The sequence below is a fragment of the Mastigoproctus giganteus genome, chromosome 6 (genome assembly GCF_048544385.1).
Source record: "Mastigoproctus giganteus isolate SK-2022 chromosome 6, ASM4854438v1, whole genome shotgun sequence".
NCBI classification, from domain to species: domain Eukaryota; kingdom Metazoa; phylum Arthropoda; class Arachnida; order Uropygi; family Thelyphonidae; genus Mastigoproctus; species Mastigoproctus giganteus.
In genome coordinates, this window is record NC_143580.1 from 29,320,330 (window position 1) to 29,344,048 (window position 23,719).

The window sequence follows — 23,719 nt, forward strand, 5'->3', positions numbered from 1 at the left end:
GAGAATTTTTAGGTTATGTACAGTGATGCAACAAATGGGTTTTTACCAACAAACCACTAAATCCTATATTTGCATTATTGTATCAGAGGAATAAATTGAAATATATTGATATTTCAGGCTTTTACAGTAACGTATGTATTCATACTCTCAAAAGATTTGAAGTATTCCTGACACAGTAGTAACACTATAATGAAACAGATATTTATACTGTAACACTAGTATGCAATTTTTGTGAAGCCTTGTAATGATCCTACTAAGGATCTTCAATTGATTTTATTTTTTTTTTCTTTGTTCAGAAGAGAAAGTGCTGATGTTCAAAACCCACAGGAGAGTGCTTATTTGATTAGTCCCCCCCCCCCAAGTGAGCGAAGTTGCGAGTGAACAAAAAAGTGATCCTGTAAACACTTATTTTTGTGAAGCAAATTCTTTAGAGAACAGAAGTTAGTTAGCAATAACAGAATGGTAGATTGAGATTTCCATTTGTACACTTGACAATCTACAAAGAATACTATTAATTTATCAACATGGTTAAGGAGCAATCGACTTGTACAAAGGATTTAACTAAATTTCACATGATACGTTTAAGAAAAATATGTTAACTTCAAAATCTTACCACTTAAATCTTCCTGAGAAAGACCCATAATGGCCATTGCATTTACAGTATTTCTGAATTCTTGAGCATCATCTACACCTGGTACAGGAACATTGCCATGGGTTAGGAACGTATAATTTTTAGCATCTTCCAACAGAAACTCCTCTGGAAACAGAAGTTTATTATAAAGTTGATAATCTGATTACTAAAACCGATAAAATAATAATATCTTATTTTTATTTGTAATGAATACAGCATATTATAATTGAAGGTTACTTAGCATTAGCAAATGATACAAGAAAGCATATACAGCATCAGCCAAAAAAACAAAAAAACACACTTCCCATTTTCACCTAGTCATTTCCTCCAATAGTTTGTCTAGTTCTTCCTTGAATTTATTTAAACTATCAACTTCCACAACAGATGGAAATTTGTTCCAGCAATCAACCACCCACTGGCTAAAGGCAAAAACTTCTGCAACTGTCCTTCCTCAATTTGAATTTGTGTCCCCTGATGTGTAGTCTGAGCAAGAGGAAGAATCTCATCAGCACTGAGCTTTTCAATCCATTCCAAGCCTTAAACACCTCAGTCAGATCAGCTCGCAAGTGCCTAGTCTTCAGACACTGCAATTTGCAGAAGTGAAGCCTTTCTTGGTAAGAGCACCCTTTTGTTCCACTCACCAATCTCGCTGCTCATCGTTATACTCATTCCAGCAGCTTCACATCCTTCCTAAAATGGGGGGTGGGGAGCACCAGACCTGTATGCAGTACTCAAGATGTGGCCTGACCAATGCCTTATCCCTGCTAGTAAAATTCCTGTATATCATTGACAAAACCCCATGAGCTATCCTGGCAGCCTGTCTGCATTGCTAAGAAAACTTCATATCTGACTGCATAATTACTCCCAGATCTTTTTCATTTTCCACTACCCTGAGTGTAGTACCACACAGTCGATACATTACTCTGGGGTTACTGCTATTCATATTCAGTAATTTGAATTTATCAATGTTAAACTTCCAACTGCCATTTTCTCAGCCCATCTGCCTAACTTTCCTGGATCCTGTTGCAATAACACATTGTCATTACATTAACCACCTTGCCAACCTTTATATCATCTGCAAACTTGGACATTAAGTTTGATATGCCTTCATCAATATCACTGATAAATATAGAAAACAACAATGGACCCAGGGGGACTCCACTAATAACATTATTCCACAAAGAGCAATGTCCTTTGTTTACCACTCTGTCTTCTCCCGATATCCATCCCTTCATACATAGCATCAACTTGCCCTTAATGCCGCACTGCTCCAATTTGTATAGCAGTTTTTTTTGTGCAACAGTATCAAAAGCTTTCTTGAAATCTAAGTATGTATATGATACCAAAATTGTTTGTTTTTTTTTTGTTTGTTTTTTTCATCCAACTTATTTTACTTTTCCCAACAACCAATCCTTAATGTCAAGTAATATCTCTGGATTCAGTAATTTAATCTCTTTATTTAAAGTACTATTCAGTACGTACTTTAAAGAGATTACATTAAGCACAAGGCCCTATATAATCTCAACTTTCAATTCAAAACCAAACAAAAACTGTTGAAATGAATAATAATTTCAAAGACTATTTGTTCAAGTCATACAGGTTACCTAAAAGATAGATCAAGTACTAAGATTTAAGGTCTTTGTTTATTCATATTTCAAGGTAATTGCCTCAGGAAGCAATGTTTTGGATTTATTTAAATTCTGAATTCACAACTGCAAGTAATAGACTATTTATAACTAGTCTTTTCAGGCAAGTCTGAAAGACAGTTGAATGAATTAAAGCTGTTTTAGTTTAACTATCTTAGCTGTCTTTCAGGCTGATCATGTTTCTGACTACTTCAGACTTGATAACTGAACCCAAAAGTAAGCATGGATAATAATCTTTAATAATAGCAAGCTCATACAGGGTACTACTGATCATACCTGCTGTAAGAAAATTGAATTTCCACCTAGACTTGATAATAATGAACTATACAAATTTTCATACAGACATGCTGTGAAGTATATTTTAGTTTAATATTAGAACAGAATATCCAAATAATGCCTTTCCCTCAATACTTGTTAAATTCCACTAAAAAAAAAACAACAGCACACCCTCAATGTCATAAATCCATAATAATAATTGATATTTGGATATTTCACAATGCATGTGCCCACAAACACAAATAACATTTAATATTAGAAGATGGTTTCAAGTGTATTAGTCTAACTATTATTAGAAAGCTGAAGCTTAACAAAATTACTAATGCTTTTAGTACTTAAATACTTCTATATACTTTGATAAGCAAATTATCACTAAAAACTCACAGAAAATAGATACGTTACTTACTCCTTTGTTCTGTTGTAGCACCACGGAGTAATTGATAGAATATGTGAAAACACCTTTCATCTTTTGCCTGCCGTATAGCTCGCGATTTTTCTAAAAGATCTGAGATACCGTGTCAAGGAATCTATCATGGGAATAACTGAATAAAGAAGACTTCATTCATTAGATTATGTAAAAATTAAAATAAGTTTCCAAATTTAAATGTTCAGAAGTTATGGGGAAATAGAGTGGCTAAGGAATCTAATACACTTAGATAGAAAAATAAAGTGATAACTCTTGCCATGCCCTGGGCATGGCAAGAGTTCCACAAGGTTCTTTCCTGGCAACGATCATTTCACTGGGTCGAAGCAATAATAATCAACGGAGACAAAGTCTAGAGCAGAAGTCAGAAACTCCTTTTCTAAATTATTATTCTTATCACTGTTAAACATGTCTGTTGTTAGACAAAGTCAAACAGACTTGGTATGAAAATAATTGTCCCATCTTAAGAGTCAACAGAACTGAAAATTTGCATATCAATACATCATGATAATGATATACCGTATTTCTTCGATTCTAAGACACTTTTTTACCCCTATAAGCATCTCTAAAACCAGGGTGCATCTTAGAATCTATGGCTTCTTACAATCACAGGTCCCCCCCCCCCCCAATTTTCCTGCACTTTGCACACGGCACCACACATTTTGTTTTTATGCACAAACCCCACCTCCAGGTTTGACCGTTATCGCATTCTCCAATTCCATTGGAGAATAAAGTACCACGAGTAATTTCACGTACTTTTGAAATGCGAAACCACAGTTATTTCATTATAGTGGAGCTCAGTCGGTGAAAACTAGGAAGTTTTGTTTGTATCTTCGAAAGTACGTAAGTGGAGTTACTGTATTTAGTTCATTTTGATCCCTTATTGAGCATTAAATGTTGTCAAAAAATATTGCACTATGAAGCCGCATTGAAACTAAAAGTTGTGTATGCAAAAGAACATGGAAACAGAGCTGCAGGTCGACATTTTGACATTAGTGAAGTAAATGTTCGTCATTGGAGAAATGATCACAATTCCATATTTTTGTGCAAAGCAACAACCAAGTGCTTTATAGGGCCTAAGAAAGGAAGATTTCCACAAGTCAATGAAGCTGTGATACAGTTTGTAATGGAGACACGTGCAAAAGGATTACCCATCACTTGACAAGCCATGCAATTGAAAGCCGGAGAAATTGATAAGTCCCTCGGAATAGAGAAAATAATTTTTAAAGGCAGTCGTGGCTGGTGCGACAGATTCGTGCGTCGTAGTGGATTATCGTTAAAGCACTGAACATTTATCTGTCAAAAATTCCTGCAGACTTTCAACAGAAGCAGATTAACTTTCAATGACAGGTGATGAAATTAAGGAAAAAAAGAAACCGAGTTTAGTCAAATTGGAAATGCTGATGAAACCCCGGTCTTCTTCGATATGTCTCGAAATTACACCGTCAACGCTAAAGAAATCAAGATTATAAGCAACAGCTACAAAATAGTGGCAATATTTAATTTTAAATCAAAATATTTAATTTTAAATTTCACCATATTTAATTTTAAATCGAAAAACTATACCGAAGAGTGAAATTTTCCCAAAGATGTTATTGTGCTTGCACAAAAAAAAAAAAAAAAAGGATGTCGGCAGAGCTTACGGAAGACTGGCTAAATGTTGCGTGGAATAGACGTCCTGGAAGTGTTCGTAACCCACTTAGCATGCTAGTACTTGATGCATTTCATGGACATTTGTCTGAATGGGTCAAAAATAAAATCACACAAAAACGTGGTGACTTGGTTGTGATTTCTGGTGGCATGACTAGCCAACTACAGCCACTCGGCGTTTCAGTCAACAAACCATTTAAGGATTACTTGAGAAAGGAATATGAATCCTGGCTGTTGACTGACAATCTTCTGCTGACACCTTCAGGAAAAATTAGAAAGCACCATCATCAAAATTGGCAAAATGGGTATCAACAGCTTGGAAGCTAATCCCAGAAAGAATACTACAGCACTCATTTAAAAAATTTTGCATCACCAATGCTCTCGATGGCTCAGAAGACGATATATTATGGGATAATGAAGATAATGGCTCAGAAGAATCAGACTCTGAATGTGAAGTAGACTGATATTGACAGCTCAGAAGAAAGTGATGAATAACATTGCAGAGAATAACAGTTTATTCTCTGTTTCATTTGGTGATTCTCTCTCTCTCTCTCTCTCTCTCTCTCTCTCTCTCTCTCTCTCTCTCTCTCTCCTCTCTCTCTCTCTCTCTCTCTCTCTGCAATTCAGAATTTTTTTTTTTTGCCTAGTGCAGCATAAGTGTCAGGCTTCCTTGCACCATATGGCTAATAATAATAATCATACCTACTGATAAATACTATTGTTGTTAGTAAATTTAATTCTATTATAATAAAAACATTTGTTAGATGTATTTTAGCATTTTATTTTGTTTATTTTTCTTAGAATCAGTTTTTTTTCTGTTGATGGTACCGAAATTAAGGTGCATCTTACAATCGATGGCATCTTAGAATTGAAGAAATACAGTATGTAAATGATAAGAATGTTGTTCTGAGTGTTTAACAATGCAAACATTGCTAATTCTATCATGTGCCTATCTTATGATACATGAATTGATTACTGGGTTTTCCAATATTATTTTTACAGGGAATCTCTTTTCCTATAGCCGTGTAAAATGAAACTTTGACTCAACTGTTCTGAAAATGTACAAAATTTGCTACAGTCTTTCTTGAAGCAATCTTAAGCAGTTGATGTCTAAAAGGCAATCCAAACAGATATCCACAGACAGAGAAATATTTACCTTTCTTCGCAACAGGATATGTTTTATTAAATTTGGTTGTAGTAATTTGTTGACTTAAGGTATTTGAAAAATTTCTAATGAAATTTGTTATTAGATTTGCATAAGTGCAGGAGGATTTTGAAAAAAGCAGGAGTTCTTCCCAAAAAAAAAAGGATTTTTCAAAAGAAGCAGGATGTTTTTTTAAAGTCCACACTGCACTAAAATTCACTAACAAAATACACATTTTATATTAAAATACAGCCACATGTCTGTTTACAAGTACAGTAAGCTTTTAAACATTAACATACCCTATTTCACTGGCTGTAGATATCTGTTTGTTTGGATTGCCTTTTAGACATCAACTGCTTATGATTGCTTCAAGAAAGACTGTAGAAAATTTTGTACCCTTTCAGAAATGTTGAGTCTAAGTTTCATTTATAAAAATGACAATGCTATTCAGACTTGGCTGTCACAAATTATCTCCAAAACTGCAATAGAAAGGGAAGACTTGAATTCAGTTCCCCCCCCCACTTGGTTGAATATCCTCTGACAAGTTAGACCAAGGATGACTTTGGATAACTTATTATATCTCATGTTCCTTGTGCACTTTTCAGTTCCCTGACCAAGGACCACTGTACATCAATTTGTTCTTCTTTCATAATAGTGTCTGGTAAGTTCTTGCCACTGAAATTAACAGAACTGATCTGAAAAACATCTATTTCTTTACCTCCCCACCTCTCCCTTTTTATGACGAATTAGTTCTCTAAATGATCACATGTACATTAAAGTTAAATATTATTTAACTTAAATGTTCTTGTTTATACTCCAGCATGAGCACCAGGTCAGTGGAGTTTACAATAAATCAATCAATACAAATTGTTAATCGTATTTAGCAGTCATAAGCTTGAACCCTGGTCCACTCAAAGAATGTGTGCTACTGCACTCATGCTCCTGACCACTCAGCTGCATCAGGCCTAATTTACTGCTTTTGATAACCCAGCTATCTGTTTGGAACTAGCAGACTTTAAATTGTTGTAAGGAAACATGCTTTGGTCTTTGGAATCTACAACAGAAAGAGAGTTGACTGCCAAGCTAAAATCTGCACATTTACCAAATTTATTCATAGTCATAGTTTCTGCTAAAAGTGTATTAAATATTTAAGTTTAACACTTCACTTGATCATATCAGCATACAAATCACCTCAACAGTATGACATCTACATTTGCACTAATTTTTTTTTTTTTTTTTTTTAACTGCATGTATAAAACATGCTTAGGTTAAAGTTCTACCTCTTTTGACATTCAACACATTGTCCCTACACTTTTCTCTCATTGGTCTTTGCAACTGTGAATCACAAGAAAGGTTTGTTTGTTTGTTATTTGGTTTTTAGGAGCATTAGCAACTAAGGCCATATTGCTCTGGGGATATGCGGTGGTCAATTCCCTGACCTTTCCGCAATCCTCCATATTTGGTGGTCACTGGCTCGAACCCTGGTCTAATCAAGAAGCGTGTGCCACAAGAAAGGCAATCTTTACTAATTCATTAACAGAGAGGGCAGTGTTTTGACTCTTATTCCTAGATCTTATTCCTATTGGCAACACAAGTTAGTTGAAAATTCATAATTAAAGATTTATTTTCAAAGAAAATTAATCTTTGAGTGGCAATTAGTGAAATAATGAGCACTTCAACCCACATGGAGTGAATCTGCCTTTAATTTCTTAAATAATTACAGATTATTCTCGGATGTTTTGTGATACTTACTGCACCACTTCTTCAGTGACTGTAAAGACAGTCAGAACTAGTAAATTATGGTGATGTGATTTACATAAAGTTGTTAATTTTGATTACACATTATTATCAGTTAATTTGATAAACACATTAATTTATTACACATTTCTTATTTGTTAAAGAAAAGATTTATTCTTTGAATTAGTTAACAAATAGCTATTAGCAAACATCAGGTAAAGAATTAAGCTGTAACAGTTTTAAATAGTTTTACATTAGTTATTAATTTGGGTAATAAGATAACTAAGAAAGTTAGGAATTTAGCCTCCAGTTAAAATAAATCTTTAATGAATTAGTTTTTAATAACCTTTAAGTTCTTTTATTATTATTATTTTTTTTTTTTTTTTGTTTTCTAAATTGAGAGAGGGATTATCATCCCTGGGACATAAGATATGCACTGCACTGGAAATGAAAACCTGCAGAATAAATCTCCCCCCCCCCCTCCGTCACCTCTACTTTGGCAAATGAACAATCATGGTAAATTATTCTCAGGTATCATTCTCAAACTGTTCCCGCAGCCATATTCTTTAACAATATTAAGAAAAATTTCAAGAAATTTTTAAAAATGAGTTTAAACAGTTTCACTACTTTTTTGGGCAAAAAAAAAAGGGGGGGGGGGGGAAGAGAAACTATGACATCAGCTTAAAAGTACAGTGATATGGAGAAGGGGTCCAATCAAATCAAATCAAAATGGCAGGTTCTCCATCATAAATCCAAACAGTTGGCAGCTATGCATTTGTCTTCTAAAATGCAGTTTTAGAGTTGGGGATGGGGGGGGTGTGTTCGTATTCTGGATAAAAAAGCTAAGGGATGAAAATCTTCTTCACTCTAAACACAGAGAGTAACTTTGTTTTTCATTGTTCTCACCTGGACTTCACTTTGTGCATAAGATTAGTGACTCTGATAATTTTATAATAGTTGAGTGTTAAGTTATGCACACCCTTAATTTGGATAGAATGACTTCTTGTTTATCCATTCTCATGCTGGATTTCTACAGCTATAGTTCTGGTTTGATGTGCCAGAGTTTATTCTCTGTTTCATTTTGATACAGTTGTTAACACTGATTTCTGCTGATCTCAATGGCATTTTAAAATTTTGGTTAGTTGGGTTTGTAGTCACTTTTGTCACATGGTTCGCTTGTTTATTTCCTCCAAATTCCTGTGTGCCTGTAATCCAAACAGAATCTGTTTGATTTTGTCTTTCAAGTTTAAAAAGTATATCTTAAATATATCTCAGACTGGCTGAAAATTACTTGTTATCTTTGGTAGTGCAAGTATTATGCTGAGAAAGTCTGTGAGGATTAGACTTTATGGATATTTGTATTTCATATCTGAGTCACTACTAATTGCACTGCACAGAGTTCAGCTGTATTGATGTCTCATCAAATGATCAAAGGCTATAAAGCTGAAGGCAAAAATATGCAGGATATAGAACCATTGAAGCAGTTGATGTGAAGTGTGCTATTATTAGTTGCAAAAGACCAAATATTGGAGAATCAGTTTGTAGGGAGCTTTCAAAATGTCCGCACCATCTTCAGAAACCATCCATGTATGTCCAATTAAATGAGTAACTGCTAGTAATATTGGATGAGATATTAGAACAGTCAGTTGATGCTGACTGGCACTAGTAGATAACAGAACACCCATCATCCAGGTTTCAGCAAACCTAGATAAACATTAGAACATGACTATATAATTCACTGGCAAGCTGGAGGTGACAGATTTGCCTCTGAGAAGGATTAGGGATATGGTTATCTTTGTAACATCCAGTACCAAGAAGCACAAAGCATTATTAGAAGAGGCAGGATTGCATTTACCTTGTGCGTATTTGCTTCTAACTGGAATGAACAATGGCCATGTTCTGGTAAAGGAGTTTTACTTGTGTCCAAACACCAGAACTCATGATACAGGAGTATCATCTCTTATGATAGCTGCTCACCATTGGTTTACGTTCAAGCTGACTGCACAGGTTTACATTACACTTACACTGAAACCTGTTCTACTTTTAAGGGAACAAAAACAAATAAGTTCAATTTTAACTCAAACTACACTTAGAACTTTCTAACCATACTTTGTATTTTTATGCCAGTGTAGGCAACTGAAGCATTGGTTTTAAATGCAACCTATGGCTTGATAAACTGTGAGTAGGTGTGTAGAATAATGATCTTACCCAAAGGTTACACTACAAAAGCTTTTCCTAATACTTAGACTTGGCTATCTAACTGTCATATTTAGTACCATTTATGTATTTTATTAACAAAACAGTTTATTAGCATAAACTCTCAAAACAACAAGTGATAAAAACATAAGGGATGAAAATCATCTTCACTCTAAACACAGAGAGTAACTTTGTTTTTCATTGTTCTCACCTGGACTTCACTTTGTTTTTTTGATTTTTTTTGATTTGGTAGTTGTTGGCGCATCGGCTTCTGTGGCCATATTGCACCTCCCAAGGTTTTTGCAGTACTTTGATCCAAGCCCGAGGCGGGAATCGAACCCGCGACCTTTGGGTTGCCGGGCAGGTACTTTACCCACTCGGCTAGCCCGGTCGGCACTTCACTTTGTGCATGAGATTAGTGACTCTGATAATTTTATAACAGTTATACAGAAGTTTGTCTCATCAAAAAAATTCTTTGAATAACATGATATGTAAGATACTAATCAAGCACTTACACCAGGATTTTACTGAACTAGTTTATTACAAAGAATTAGAGGGTAAAAATACAGTTTCATAAACTGTGTATTTTTACCCAATTTTTATGAAACTTGATTCATAAAATTTTATGAATCAAGTTTCATAAAAATAATTCTTTTTCACTTGTTTCTGGAGATTGTCTTGGTGCACTGACTAATTTGATCATATTGTTTTGGCTCATATTATTGGAAACCTTTGGTTATGCATTACATCCGTACAAGTGTGTTCACAGGCCAATTTTCATTTATGTTTAGGCTGAAAAACAGAATATTTCATAAGAACCTTACTTCCTCTGCCTGAGATCAGCTAACTACCGTCCTGACTAAGGAGACCTTTAAAAGCAATGGCAAAAGTAGAAACTTCCCACACACTTTTTAACAACCATATAAAATGAGCTGTCTAGGTCTTTTGCAACCCCCCTCCACCACAACAGTGGAGTTGGGGAGTATGTTAGTTTAGCCACAGACTAAGAATTCCTCATCTTCAACTGGATTTGAACACAGACTTCTCTAAATAGTGAATTCACTACAGCAAGTTCAGAATAACAAGTGACAAACTATACTCAGAGGATTTCCACTTCAGTGCTGAAAAGGAAATTATCAAACATTCCAATATGGGTTAAATTATATAAAATGTTATGAGCATTTTATCAATTTCGGCATAGGCTGTTTTATATTAATGAAGGACCTTACATGTTCTTCCAATTGGTTTGGAAAGATATAATGCTCAATTTGCAAACCAATAAATAATTTTTATATAAGGGAAACTTTTGTATTATAAGTTATATTTAACAACATTGTGCAAAGTTTGTACAAAACAACATTAGACCCAAATTGGCCAAATTAAAAAAAAAAAAAAAAAAAAAGAGAGAATCTTTATTACCATACAAAGAAATTTCCCTTTAGAGCTACATATTAAATAAAAAAAATAAAAAATTAATAAAATATTATTACAGAAACACCATTAGTAAATATATTTTTTATATACAAAGTCATAAAAAAAAAATTTAAGCAATAAGAACATGAGCAAAGGATACACGTCTCAATGTTAGCACCAGCAATAAATCCAGATGCATCAAAATTGATACGGATGAATTTCCCCTAATATTATTAATTAGAATAACAAAACAGACTTGTAAAATTTTATTATTAATAAAATATAAAACTAATTATACCACTCAAATTTATTTTGACTTAGCTAATATGATGCATGGTTATGGAAACACATCAATATACACTACTGTTCATGTAAAAATGTCTAGCTTCTTGTGCCATGTAAGCAGAAAGTTTCTGACCCCTGTCACCTCATGCTGTCTTGTAGAAGACAGCATGATGGTCAAGATCCTTTCATTCTAGCAACATCAGTGATTGTGCAACTTCATGTGCTTAGCTATCTCGTGATTACTTGTCTGGAGCACATTAGACCCAGTGTTGACCATTGAATTATGAACTATAAGTAAGAATGTTCAAGCAAGCAGGTTTAGGCATGCCATTTTTTTTTCATGACTGTGTGCATCAACAACAGGGATTTTTTTTTTTTTTTTTTTGCTTTTTTTTTTAAAATCATGACTGTCACCAAAGAATATAAGGTGGAATTGTTTTATCAGTATTAAGTATCTGGAATGAAGATAGCAAAAGGCCCACCTCCATGGGGCAGGAATGATGACAATCAAGTTCATATACTGCACCTCAATGGGTTAAGAGACTAAACTAATCATTCACCACAAACAACATAACTAACATTACCCTTCACAAATTTACTCACTACACTGATCAGCTTTGCTGAGTACAGTTTCTTCACATACACATGGAGGAGTTTCCACAGTCCGGCTTAGGACTGCCTTCATGTACTAACCAGCTTGGCACACAGCAAACAGTATTACACTGCTTATACCTGGGAACAACAGACTATTAAAACAACCCATGTGGTACTATCAAGCATCATTCAGGAAGCACAGTGCCAGCTCCAATATTGACATTGTGATCCCTCCCCAACCATCCCCTAACACTGTACCCCCCAAATAGACAACTTACTTACTTACTCCACGGCACTAAGGTCCTTGTAGAACCTTGGCCTCCTCAACAATTTTTCTCCAGCTGTCTCTTTCCCTGGCCATTGTTCTCCATTATCTCACCCTAAGCTGTCATAGGTCATCCACCCACCTCCTTCTCGGTCTTCCTCCTCCTCCTTCCTCCCAGTTGCCCTTCCATTGCTTTCCTTGGCCATCTGTTTTCCTTCATTCATATCATGTGGCCTGCCTATCTAAGTCTTGAGCTCTTTAGCACTCCCACTATATCTAGTTGTCCATACAGTTCCTTAGGCTCTTGGTTTGTCCTTATTTTCCACTCTTCCCTGTCTTTTACAGGGTTAAAGATTTTCCGTAATCTTCCTTTCCCACACATTTAAAGATTTTTCGTCCTTTTTATTAAGCACTCATGTTTCACTAGCACAGGTCACGGTAGGTCGTACCACTGTTTTATATAACACTAATTTCATTCTTCTAGAGAGCAGTTTTGATCGAAAGTGCTTCTGCAGGGAAAAGTAGCATCTATTACCAGCATTAAGATGAGCCTGAATTTCTTGGGTGTTACTAGTGTCATGTTGAATCATAGCTCCCAGATATTTGAAGGATTCTGTTCTATTGAAACTATGCTTTGTTGTTTGCCAGATCTGTTGGGTACTTTGTCTCTCCTTCTTACATGTAATCATAAACTTCGTTTTATTTTCATTTACCTTCAACCCAACCCTTTCTGCTTCTTTCTCAAATGCTTCAAAAGCTGTCCTCAGAATTGTGGGTTTCTGGAAGTCAACAGTACATCATCTGCATAGGCTAAGTGCTGGTAGAGTCTATTATATATGATCCCATTGGAGGTGGTTGATACTTTCCTCATAACCCTCTCCAACGGCAAGTTAAAAAGGACAGGTGACAAAGGGTCTCCCTGTCTCAGCCCTTTCCTCACTTCGAAGGATTCAGAGAGAGTCCCTTGCACCTTAACCTTGCACTTGCTTCCTTCCAGGATGATCTTCGTCAACATTACAAGCTTTTTTGGTATGCCCAGGCTTCATCATTTCCCACAGCTCCAATCTAACCACACTATCATATGCTGTGCTGAAATCAATAAAGAGATGGTGCAGATCTACATTATATTTGTAGCACTTCTCCAAGATCTGTCTGAAGGTGGAAATACGGTCAACAGTCGACCTCCCTGCACGGAACACACTTTGATATTCACCAACTATTCCTTCTGCAAGACTTGCTATTCTTCTAGTCAGGATGACGGATAGAATCTTATATTGTACTAAATAGGGCAACCCCTCTAGTTTCCACACATTAGTTTATCTCCCTTCTCGTGGATTGGGATGATTACTACTGTCTTCCAGTCATTTGGCAATTCTTTTCTTTCCCATATAAGCTGATGTAATTTTTGGATGATGTAATCAAGTTTCTTGCCACCTGCCTTTGAGTTCTGCTGGGATGTTATCTTCTCCGGGTGCTTTATTTTTAGCCTTTTTGGACTGCATTCCATACCTCTTGTATTATTGGGCCCAAGATACCTTCAACATTACCTGTTTCTTCTTTCTCTTCTACAATTTCTTCTGGGCATGCCTGTTCTTTATTAAGAAAGGAATTAAAATGCTCCTTCCAAACTTCTGTGATCTCCACTCCCTCCCCCCTTTCTTCTTTCTCTTCTACAATTTCTTCTGGGCATGCCTGTTCTTTATTAAGAAAGGAATTAAAATGCTCCTTCCAAACTTCTGTGATCTCCACTTCCCCACCCCCCCTGGAAACCTTTAAGTTTCCTACTTCTTTATAGAATTTCCTGATCTGCCCTCTGTAGTATTCTTCTTGTTTTTTTTCTTCTGTCTACATACTGACTTTGCTTCGGCTCTTTTGACCCTGCAATCCTCAGTATTCTTTCCAGTTCCTATTTTGTTCCCACCTCCCAAAAAAAAAAAAAAAACAGGGTTATCGCATCTCAGTTCATATGATTAATTGTGTATATCTATTACAAGTGTGCATTCACAAGTTGAATTTTTATATTGCGGACTCAAGGGAAGGAGAAAGAAAGAAAGAAACTTACTTCTCCAACTGAGATTAAATTCAGCCAATCGTGTGAAGGGTGATAGTGCACTATCCTGCATAAAGTACATTATAGAAACATTTTTTATTGAGAAAACTGCATTATTCATTAATGCTTCGAGAATGTTTCTGTAACAGTTCCACTGAAACTGTAAGATCCAATTATCTCGTGTGAGTTATCCCACAAAACAGTCAATTATCCCATCCACAATAATTCAAGATTACTTCCTTGTTGATTTTCAGGTGACTACAGGCATCTGATAGCTTATATACTGTCAGTCCTTTTCCTCCCGCATGTGCTGATAATGTTAAATTAAACAATTCAGTGCTTTTCGGATTTCTCATGTGTAAGGGTTTTCAGACGTTTTGGCATTTTTGTCCCTATAAGTCAAACTTTAGTATATTAAAACTTCAACAATTTTATTTATTTTACATTTATTTATATGAATAAATCAAAAAAAGCAGAAAGTTGATTAAATTATAAATTATTTCCTGAGATTGTGTGGCAATTTTTCCCATTGTGCTGAAGGGAAGCACAGAAGGAGACATTCAAGTATCTTTGTGTTTAAAATTTGGTGAGAGGGATGGGGTGGCCATTAAAAAGAATAATAAATAACTTAATACTTAAAATGCATTACTATTTAAAACTATAATATAGTTTGTGCTAAATTATGTTAAAATGCAAGATGTACTTCAACCGGAACTTAAAAAAAAAAAAAAAAAGAGAGAGAGAGAGGCAATACTTACGAATCGAGATGAATTATCATTTTTCACTGTCTTTGCATTTCCAAATGCTTCTAGTATTGGATTTGCTTGCAATAACTGCTGTTCTAATTCACCCTAACAGAGAAAACATTTGTTAATGCAATCTGTACACAACCAACAGGGAAGCAATAAATGATTCAACACTTAGCTATCAATAATTTTTTTGAGAAGGTGAAGATGCAAACAAACAAATAAGCAACAAAACACTGCAAAATCATTTCAGTATTAAACTAAAGTGCACGAGTGCATTCAGTACAATATGCTTCAAATGGTGCTACTACAGACTTTTGTGCAACAGAAATCCAGCTATAACACAAAACAAACTTTATATTTAAAGTATTAGTGATTAAAAAAACTACTGCAGATACTGTAATTATTGAAAATTATATTTTATAGTTAAGACTATACATGAGTTAGTGTATAATCATTGTAGTATAATTATACCATGTTGGTTCAGATTATACAGGATAATTCATAAATAAGGAAACTATTTTGAATAACTGCTGACATAAGTTATTGTTCAAATAAGTTTTTGTTTTTATTATTTCAGAATAATCTGACCATAGGAAAAGTACCATGAGGTACAAGGAAGGAGAAGGAATGAAATTATAAAGTGGAAAACAATGTTTTGTGAACCAATGAAGCACCATCTAAACTAAATGGAATGGTTAATTGCCATAACTGCGTTTATTACTCTTTTAAAAACCTCTTTAATAATGATTTAAATAACTGATTTAAATAAATATACTAATGGATTGTGTTCTTGGACCTTTTTTCTTTGATGGAAACCATGACAACAGAAAGCTATCTGAGATTGCCAAGAGACAAAAATCATTCCATCAATGCAGTCCAAGATCAATTTTCAGCATTGCTTTTTTGTTGCAGGATGGAGCACAAGCCATCTATGCAAAAATTGTCTGCAAATGTTCAAAATTGTTTGCAAAAAAGGTTCTCAGGTTGATGGATCAGACAGTGGGGTTCCACTGGATGGCCAGTGCACACTCCCAAGACTTAAAATGCTGCAATTACTTATTTGTGAGAATTCTTAAAGAATAAAGTATTAGTAATAAGGTCTCTGCTGGAGCTTCAGCAGGCAATAGTTAGAGAATCTGAGAATATTACTGACAATTTGTGTCTAGCTACATTTTTTTTTTTTTTTTTTTTTATGAAAACCCCAAACACAAAAGGTATCAAAACCTATAGTACTTAGTACCCTGCAGGTTGAAGGAGACGTATGGGGAGAGGGGGATGCCGGAAACTTTGCTCTAGAGACTAAACATGGGTTTCACCACTTCAAGCCTCCAATAAGCAAAGTGGTGGTATTTCACCGGTTGATGAAAGTCATCCACCACCTGAAGTGTTGCTCTATGCCCAAACAATTACAATTTTGTAAAGACCAAAATAGTGACCATATCAGAAAGATTTTCTATTTTCCCCTATAAGTTTATGTAGGTCCTTCCTCTTGCACTAGCATTAATCAAAATATAGATTTAAAACAGTGTTGTTATTTACAGTCAAACATTTTCTTATTTATGGACTATCCCATACAAGGCTTAGAACTGAAACTATCTTAAACTTTTAATGACAGTAATATGGGCAGATTAAGTATAATAGAAGTGGGTCAGCAGGCAAGGGAATTCTCAATAATATAATAAATTTATAATGCTAGGCCCTATGGCAAGATGTGTCTTTCACACATCTTGCCATAAGGCCTAGCAGATATACTAATAGACTGCCACTTTTCAGTGGATTCCAAATCTGATGCCACTGCTAATTCCAATTCATTTACTTGGTAATCCTGTGCCTCCATAGCCAGGTGGGCAGGAGCAGCAGTGCGTAGCACACGCTTCTTGATTAGACCAGGGTTCGAGCCCATGACCACCAAATACGGAGAGTGAGGAAAGGTCAGGGAACGACCACCGCATATCCTAGGAGCAATATAGCTTAGTTGCCAATGCTCCTAAAAAAATACAAATAACAAACTTGGTAATGTAGCAAGTTTTGATGAATTATTTACACGTATTAAGAATCTTGGGATATATATAGTATATAACTTGCTCTGACAGTAAGAAGATGTGTCTAATTTACAACCAAGAATAACTTTTGTCCTAATCCCAATCAGTCAAATTTCATTAGGTTTTTGATCAAATTTTATAGACCACTCAGAATCACATTATCCAATTTGTATACATTACAAATTGAGTAAAATGAGATATTTCACACTATTGAGCTTTGCTCAATAGTATATCAGCACTCCATAATTCATTCAAGATCTTATGAGAGCTTTTATATACTCAGTGATCACTGAATTATTACCTTCCACCTAAAACCATGTTGGGTCACCGTTTGCACAGATAACAGCCTTATTTGCCTAGGCAAATAAGGCTGTTATCCATGCGAGCAGTGACTTATGTGACGGTGACCTTCAGACGTCCCTAGGCATCTGAAGATGTCCGTAGGAATCTGCAACCATGCGCCCTGCAAGGCTTTTCACAGTGTTGGAAAAGATGACTATTGTGTGCGCATATGCCTCACTTCCCATTTCAAAACATCCCACAGGGGTTTGTTCAACTGAATTAAGGTCAGGCAAATTCAGAGGCCAATCGAGATGGATTAAATCTTCACTGTATTCCCAGAACCACTCATGCACAGTGTGGGCCAAATAACACAGCACATTATCATCTTGGAAGATCCCATTTCTGTCCAGGAAAAAAAATGCAATGTGGCAGAGTGCATGTGGGCTCAAAAGAGCTGCCAGCAGACCTCACCAGTGAAACACTGGTGTCACAAGAATATTTTAATCTTGTATAACACCAAATGAAAGAGGCAAGATAACACCAAATTAAAAATGAGATAATTGAATAATTTTCTTCCCATCTTCCTCAACAAGCCAATGCTCAAATAAAATAATTCACAACAACCATCACTTTCATAAATTTGATTTCTTTAACACAAAATACAATTCAGATAACATCCAAATGCATGTAACCCTAAAATTAAAATAGAGTTGTTAATGAAAACTACATACAAAAACATCAAGCTGAACAATGTTACAGAAAGATTAAGATTTATATAGTTACTGACAAACGCCTGAAAATAGTTACATGTTATAAGAAATTAATATTTTATGCTTATTATACAGTGGAAGTATACACTTGCAAGCTTATCATATTATGTAACCTCTTTAAAAATAAAGAAGAAAAGAAAAAAAAAGACATCTGTGATTATGCTATTTATTTTCTTAGATATCTGTAGTACTGTATCTGGGTATTGTTATTGCTTTTGGTATCATTTTATTTATGCTCTTATTCAGTCATAATGCATGAAATTTTATTTTAAAAATTTTGATTATATTCTTGTGTGTTTTGAACTTTTCATAACTCATTATGCATGTGACTGATAAGTAGGTGAAAAGAGAAGCATTTCACAGATCTGAATTATGAACCACTTTTACAAATCAAGAATAAATATATACAGTGACATGTGTTAAAATGAATTTAATAAAATATTGAATTAAATTTACATTTACAAGAATAATAGACAGAAAGAGTAAATCAATGATGGCAGATCCTGATGCTATACACCGAAGAGTCAAAACATTATGACCAGCGAGTCGTTATGCAAATCGAAGCAACTGCAGGTGAACAACAGCGCGTGTACAGGCCAGTCTCGATAAAAACAACACCTGATACTGAGCTCCGTTAATCAGTGTTACTCTTGTTCTTCAAATGGGAAAGGCAGCGGGACTTAAGCGAGTTTGACAAAGGCCAAATTTTAATGGCCAGGCAACTGTGTCAGAGCATATCCAAAATGACACAGCTGGTGGGATGCTCACGGTCAGCTGTGGTTAGTACCTACCGAAAGTGGTTTGAGAAGAGGAAACCCACAAACCGCCGGCGAGGTGTTGGACGACTATGGCTCATCGATGCTTGAGGTGAGCGAAGGCTCTCCTGGATGGTACGTGACAACAGAAGGGTGACTGTGGTGCAACTAGCCGTTAATTGGAATGCTGGTGACGGGAGTAATGTGTAACAACACACACACATACATTGAACCGTGCTGAAAATGGGGCTGCATAGCCACAGGCCCCTCCGAGGGCCATGTTAACGCTTCTATAATGGGCACACAAGCATCGAAACTGGACCTTGAGTGATTGGAAGAAGGTCATCGGGTCCGATGAATCATGCTTCCTATTGCACCATGGGCAACCAGGTACGTGTGTATCGTTTACCTGGGGAAGTGATGCAGCCTGGATGCACCGTGGGATGAAAACAAGCCAGTGGCGTCACGTTTTTGGCGATGTTCTACTGGGATACCCTGGGTCCAGTCATTCATGTGCCGGGCACTCTGATGTCTACCACCTACCTAAACATCATTGCTGACCAGGTACACCCCTTTCATGATAACGGTCTTCTCCTCTAGCGGTGCAGTCTTTCAGCAGGATAATGTGCCATGCCACACCACCCGGATTGTTCAAGACTGGTTCGTGGAACATGAGAAGACTTCCAGGATTTCCCTGGCCTCCAAATTCCCCAGACATCAATCCTATCGAGCATCTGTGGTTTATGTTGGAACAGCAACTCCGATCTGCAGCGTCTCAACCACGGACCTTACAGGAGTTAAAGGATCTGCTGGTTATGTGTTGGTACCAGATATCACAAGACACATTTAGAAATCGTGCAGCGTCCACGCCTCGCCAGTTACAGGCTGTCGTAATGTTTTGGCTCATCGGAGAGAGAGAGAGAGAGAGAGAGAGAAAATTACTAATAAGACCTGAAAACAGTGTATAATTTTCATTTAAAAAATGAATATTGTAATATTGGCATTAACACATATCGGAGCAAATAATATGGTAAAGCATCCACCATAAAAGACTAGCTGAAAATAAAGGAGGAATGAGTGTAACTAAAGACAAGTTTTTTATATAAAAAAAAAATAAGTTCAGACAAGCACCTCTACTTAATAACAAGTATCTAAATAGTGAAATGGATTAATTTTTTTTTACAGTGAACAGTGGGTGGTTGAAGTCAAAATAATCAAGCAGGCAATGCAAATATACAAAAGAGTATAGGTTATAAATATAAGCAAATCAATAATAGCACATCTTCATACATTGCACCTTCGTTGTAAGATGCTATGGCATAAAGATTTGTTTGATGCTATGGCATTTCGAATAATGATGTTGCGTGATATTAACATGTGCAAAAATTTGCTTTCACCTAGAAGGTGAACGTTCCAGCTTCACCTTGTATATTCCAGCTGATGGATGTGTATTACCAGAGGGTAATACACATCCATCAGCTGGAATATACATCCATCTGTTGTTGTAGAAGTTAACAGTTTGAATTAATTTAGAGAAGTAACAGACAAATTATTAGAAGGGGTACATAGGTGATATGCAAAGGTCCCCCCCACACCTTTGATGCCATATTTGCTTTCTTGTACCATTTGTGACTATTAATACAAATCAAGACATGGGTCTTCTGTTATAACAAAAATCTAAGAAAAATAAGTTAAGTTAGATTAGAATCATTGAATTTAGAAGATTAAGCACTAAGCACTTCATTTTTCACAGTGTTACTATTAAGACATCCTCTATGTGTGTACATGTGTGTGTATGCATGCAGATTTCCTTTTGTCTAAAAATTTTTGTACACAGGTTCACTACTAAATGTTCCACAATTATGCTGAGGGCCAAATTAGGTAAAGATTTAGAATAGAAATAAACTCCTGCCCTCATATAACTTAAAATCCCAGCATGTTGAAAGAAATACAGGAAGCATAGATGGGAAACTAAACTCCTGGAAAACCCAAGTAAAAGCTTTATTTTTTTTGTGACTATTTATTTCAACACTCTAGGCTATTTATAGGAATTCCTACCCAAGGGGAGGGTTCCTATTTATACACTAAATCTAAATGTCACACCAAACTGACTCAACATTGCACTGTTCACCCATGTCAACTGCACTTCCTTATTTACCCTAACACAGCCCATGTATTTCCATGTTTTATGACAACCCACAGCACCCTTGCAATCCCAAATACCTTGCTTTCCAGGACAGTCTTCACAGTGATAGCAGTATGTGATGTGGTAACCTGTGACAAGTAGTGCGAAATATCTCTCACACAGAGAGAGGGAGACATTTAACTCAATTTTTGCCTTTTCTTTTTACTAACGTTTACTGAAACTCATTTGTAGTATTTGGCTATAGACTTTCTCAACAATTGGCATCCATCAGCTCCCTACCGTATTTATTTTATTCAGTTAGGGGGTGCTATACTGAATGCCTTGATTATCAAATGCTATGACTGCGATGTTATCTACCATAACATTTTTGTAACCCCCCCCCCTACCACCACCAATGAGATGAGGTATGATAGTTTATTTCCATCTCTCCTCCAAGATATTATGGTTCTCTAACTAGCTCTGGATGTTCTCATAATCCTATATTTGCATGAAGCATTATTACCCTATGACAGCATCTTCACTTGATTAGCACACATTAAACTTATTTATGTATTTATTTTCATTCTTGTTATTTTATATGCATTTTTATCATTTTTAATTTTGCCTTTCAGTCCAATTTTTGTTTGACTTGCTTTTCTCAAACTTGAACATCAGAACATGAGTAGAAAATGAACTTCACCTTCACCAACTGGTTTTGTCAATACAAAACTATGCTATATTTGTTTATATATATATATATATATATATATATATATATATATATATATATATATATATATATATATATAGACATATATATATAGACTTTTCCGTAAGAGGTAAAATGGTAAAAAGTAGGAAACAGTCCCAGATCAGATTAATGTCTTCAAATTATTGATTAAACATTACATCAGTCTGTAAAATGATTACAATAGTATGTAAGATACAAATTTAAGATAAAGGATTTGAACAGTTTTTAAAGTAAAATAATGTACAATAAAAGCTATACAATAGAGCCCTAAGGCCATATTCATAGAATAAGTGTATTAAGCATACAGAGTTAGCCTTCAGGCCAATAATGAAGATATTTTAGAATAAAAGTATACCCAGTGAGCCATGAGGTCAAACTTAGATAGCCTGAGCTGGCTTAATTTGTTATACCCTATAAATAAACATATAATAATAAAATAATGATGATAACACAAATTACTGATATTAGGATATATTGAATGGTACGTTTATGAGGGCTAGCACCATTCAATAATTGGCAAAGTTTCTGTTTGTTATCTGCTAGTTTAGCAAGGTCCTAATGATCTAAAATTATCCAAATGTTAAAATTATATTAAAATTCAGCAGAAAATTGGCAAAATAACAGATAGCTTTGAAACAAATAATACAGAAAATGACAACCAACCATAAATTTCATGTGGGTTGTGATGTATTTGATATATATCTGTGAAAAAGAAAGGCTTATGTTGACATAAGAGGAAAGGAAGTAAGAGTAGGTCAGGGTTCGGGGTTGGGCCCATAGTTGTTTTGTACATTTATCAATGATATTGATGAAGCTATGTCAATCTTAATGTCAAAGTTTGCAGATGATACAAATAACAGTATGCAGCTGCAACAGGATCTGGAAAAGTTGGGTAGATGGGCTGAGAAGTGGCAACTGAAGTTTAACATTGACAAATGCAAAGTACTGCATATGGGTAGCAGTGACCCCAGAGAAATGTACCAACTATGTGGGGTTACACTCAGGGTAGTGAAAAATGAGACCTGGGGGTAATGTGCAGTCAGATATGAAGTTTTCTAAGCAGTGCAGGCAGGCTGCCATGAGTAGATCATGGGGTCTTGTCAATGATATACAGGAATTTTTTTTAGACCACACCTTGAGTACTGTATACAGGTCTGGAGGCCTCATTTTAAGAAGGATGTAGAGCTGTTGGAACGAGTATAGAGAAGGACAACAAGATTAGTGAATGGAACAAAGGGTTGCTCTTACGAAGAAAGGCTAAGTTTTGCAAATTACAATGTCTGGAGACTAGGCACCTGCGAGATGATCTGATTGAGGTGTATAAAGCCTTGAATGGTTTGAGCATGCTCAATGCTGATGGGATTCTTCCTCTTGCTCAGAATAATCGCCTGAGGGGGCACAAATTCAAATTGAGAAAAGACGGTTGTAGAATAGATGTGCAGAAGTTTGCCTTTAGCCAGCGGGTAGTTGATTGCTGGAACAAACTTCCATCTGTTGTTGTGGAAGTTGATAGCTTAAATAAATTCAAGGCAGAACTAGACAAATATATGGAATGAATGGGTTTTTTTTTTTTTTTTTTGGCTGATGCTGTATAAGCTTGCTTTCTTGCATCATATGCCTCTACTAATGCTAATAAGAGCAATAGCACCTCAATTTCCCTCAAATTACTCTAATAGATAAGAAGCTATTTTCTTTGCTTTTCACTTTCTGCCTCTAAATTTTATACCTCAAGATCTATTAGAGTAATTTGAGGTCCTACTGCTTTTCTTACTCCTACTTCCTTTCCCCTTATGTCAGCATAAGCCTTTCTTTTTCACAGGTATATATCAAATACATCACAACTCACATGAAATTTATTGTTGGCTCTCATTATCTCAACTGACCAAATTTCAGCTGCATATAACACAAGTTATTAAACATGAAGTGAAGAAATT

At 35.6% G+C, this 23,719-nt stretch overlaps 1 protein-coding gene across 1 annotated transcript in view; it reads right to left on the bottom strand.

Moving 5' to 3' along the window:
• Positions 1-23,719, bottom strand: part of zip (myosin heavy chain 10) — a 380,860-nt gene that overhangs the window by 170,854 nt on the left and 186,287 nt on the right. The window contains exons 6-9 of the mRNA XM_090375898.1: positions 15,070-15,162; positions 11,278-11,341; positions 2,960-3,058; positions 614-757 (exon numbers count right to left, since the gene is read on the bottom strand). Coding sequence (XP_090232024.1) covers positions 614-757; positions 2,960-3,058; positions 11,278-11,341; positions 15,070-15,162 — 400 coding nt within the window. The remainder of the gene's footprint in view (positions 1-613; positions 758-2,959; positions 3,059-11,277; positions 11,342-15,069; positions 15,163-23,719) is intronic.